At 30.8% G+C, this 2,500-nt stretch overlaps 1 protein-coding gene across 1 annotated transcript in view; it reads right to left on the minus strand.

Annotated features, from left to right (window-relative positions):
- LOC119597041 (max-like protein X) overlaps nucleotides 1-2,500 on the minus strand; it is a gene marked incomplete at its 5' end in the record, with an annotated part of 3,966 nt that overhangs the window by 1,196 nt on the left and 270 nt on the right. The window contains 1 exon segment of the mRNA XM_037946476.1: nucleotides 1,469-1,566. Coding sequence (XP_037802404.1) covers nucleotides 1,498-1,566 — 69 coding nt within the window.

A 2,500-nucleotide genomic window follows, 5' to 3' on the forward strand; every position in this document is an offset into this window, starting at 1 on the left:
TACTGTGAAATACCTCTTTATATGTAGAAATCTACAGCTTTAACTATATATATATATATATATATATATATATATATATATATATATATATATATATATATATATATATATATATATATATATATATATATATATATATATATATATATATATATATATATATGTGTGTGTGTGTGTGTGTACGTACACATCTGTTTGTATAAATACATGTACATCCATAATTGCTTACATATGAATGTTTCTGCATATATTCATTTTTTGTATTCAGTGTTTGTTCTGTGGGTGTGTTTTATGTGTGTCTGTGTGTGTTCATGTGTTTTGTGCTTGCTTGTGTGTATTTGTGGGTGTAGGTGTGAGAGTGGATCAGCATTTGCATGTGTGAGCATGACCAGGACCCAAAAGTATATAAGTGAGTGTCTAAGTATATAAGTGAGTGTCTAAGTATATAAGTGTCTAAGTATATAAGTAAGTGTGGGTATGAGAATAAAAATCAGACAAAAACATAATCATGATCATCATCACTATTACCATTATTGTTATTTTCATAATCGTCACATCATTATTATCGTCAAGGCTATTATTACTAAATATTATCATTATAATTCTTATTACTATCAGTATCATTAAAAATCCCCTAATTTACTCATCTATTTTTGGTTTCAAGTATCCAGAGTTGTCAGCAGGTTAGTTACTGAGCCTTAAAAACTTTTGGTGGTTGCGTCACTGCCCAGATGATTAGAGTTTGGTGGGGAAGGAAACGAAAGGAATAAAATTGAAATTGGAATAAAAAAAAAAAAAAAGGGAAATAAAGTACCCATCACTAGGTCTATCTGCTGTGGATGCTGCATCTGTTAAGAAATTTGTTTTCTTTCTCTAGATTGTGGTGGACCTGTGTATTTTAACCCACAGTTTCAAGCTATACATCACTATTACTATATGAATATGAATATGAAGAACAATAATAATAATAATAGTAATAATAATAATAATAATAATAATAATAATAATAATAATAATAATAATAATAACAATAACAATAATAATAATTATTATTATTATTACTATTATTATTATTATAAAAAGAAAATAATAATAATAATCTTTTCAATAAAAATTATAACTTTAAATGCTGACTAGAGCAGTATCATAAAGGCACTTTTTAATCTCTCTCTCTCTCTGTCTTTATAAGATTGGACATAGCTGCTCTGGGTTGCATCTGATCAGGAAGAAATGAATCTAGTATACTCTTGACATTCCACAACTGGAGATGTGTCTCTCATTCCACTGGTTAATCAGTTTAGTAAAGTTTTAGGACAATGGTACAAAACTGTGAACTTATTTTGCTCTGTTTCCTGGATAATTTACCAGAAGCCTCAATGATGTTACCAGTCCCTGTGAAGGTCCACTGGAAAAAAGTGCTTGTATAATACTCCCTTCCCAGTCTTCAGTACAAGTTAATTTTGCTTACAATATCTTGAAGTGGTTGTAAGATTGGTATCAATTCATAAAATTTGCTTCATGTGTACCAAGCTGCTGAAGAACTCCGCACATAATTTCACGCAGAATCTGGAAAGTGTTCGGGATTTAGAAGATAATCATAGAAGTAATAGTACTAATTCTTAATACTGTATTAAGTAAAGAAAGAACAAACATACATATAGAATATACACTGCTATTACTTATGTGTTATATCTCTCTTTGTTACAATTTTTCCATATCATTAAATTGTAACAAAAATTTACTAGGCCCTCAAAGTCAGGTATGACTTCCCAACTGGAGGTATAAGGTGAGTTGACTTCATGCAACCAGAACACTTAAATGAAGTAATTTCCATTCAAACAACAGGGAAGACAAAAAAAAAAAAAAAAGTTCTCCTCTTCCCCATCCCATAAAGAATGTAAACAGTACAATCAGGATGGTTTTTATGGTTGTTCTATGGTTTTTACTACCCCATCAGATTGTAATGAACCTTCATACCAGACCCTTATAATCCACAGAATTAGGCATTAAAAAGGAGAGAACTCGCATGTGTTTTGTTCCAAGCGTATGGTGTGTGGCATTCCCTCCTTTCAATCATGCTCTACTGGAGTGGCTGGGCTCTGTGATTTTCTTCTATTTTTGGCTTCCTTGCTTCATGGATTACTGTAGAACTTTCCTTGTTGCACCAAGTCAACTCAGTTGATATATCCAATCTTGCAATCATACCTGATCGCTATATGTAGCATATCTTATATGTATTAGACCTAATAATTATCAGTCACTTTATTTAGAGACAAAGAATTATCAGTCACACTTTATAAAGTGTGACTGATAATTCTTTGTCTGTATAATCTTTAATTTTCTCTTCACTCTGGTATACAGAGTTAACTATAAACACTAAGTAATTGGTTACATACTACACTTCTCTTAACATACATTACTCACTAATTCACTAACAATAACATCTCACCCTAAAGGTAACAAGTGTCACTGAGTCTCCTTCTTAACTGCTTTACAACTC

The sequence above is a fragment of the Penaeus monodon genome, chromosome 38 (assembly GCF_015228065.2).
Source record: "Penaeus monodon isolate SGIC_2016 chromosome 38, NSTDA_Pmon_1, whole genome shotgun sequence".
In the NCBI taxonomy this organism is placed as follows: Eukaryota; Metazoa; Arthropoda; class Malacostraca; order Decapoda; family Penaeidae; genus Penaeus; species Penaeus monodon.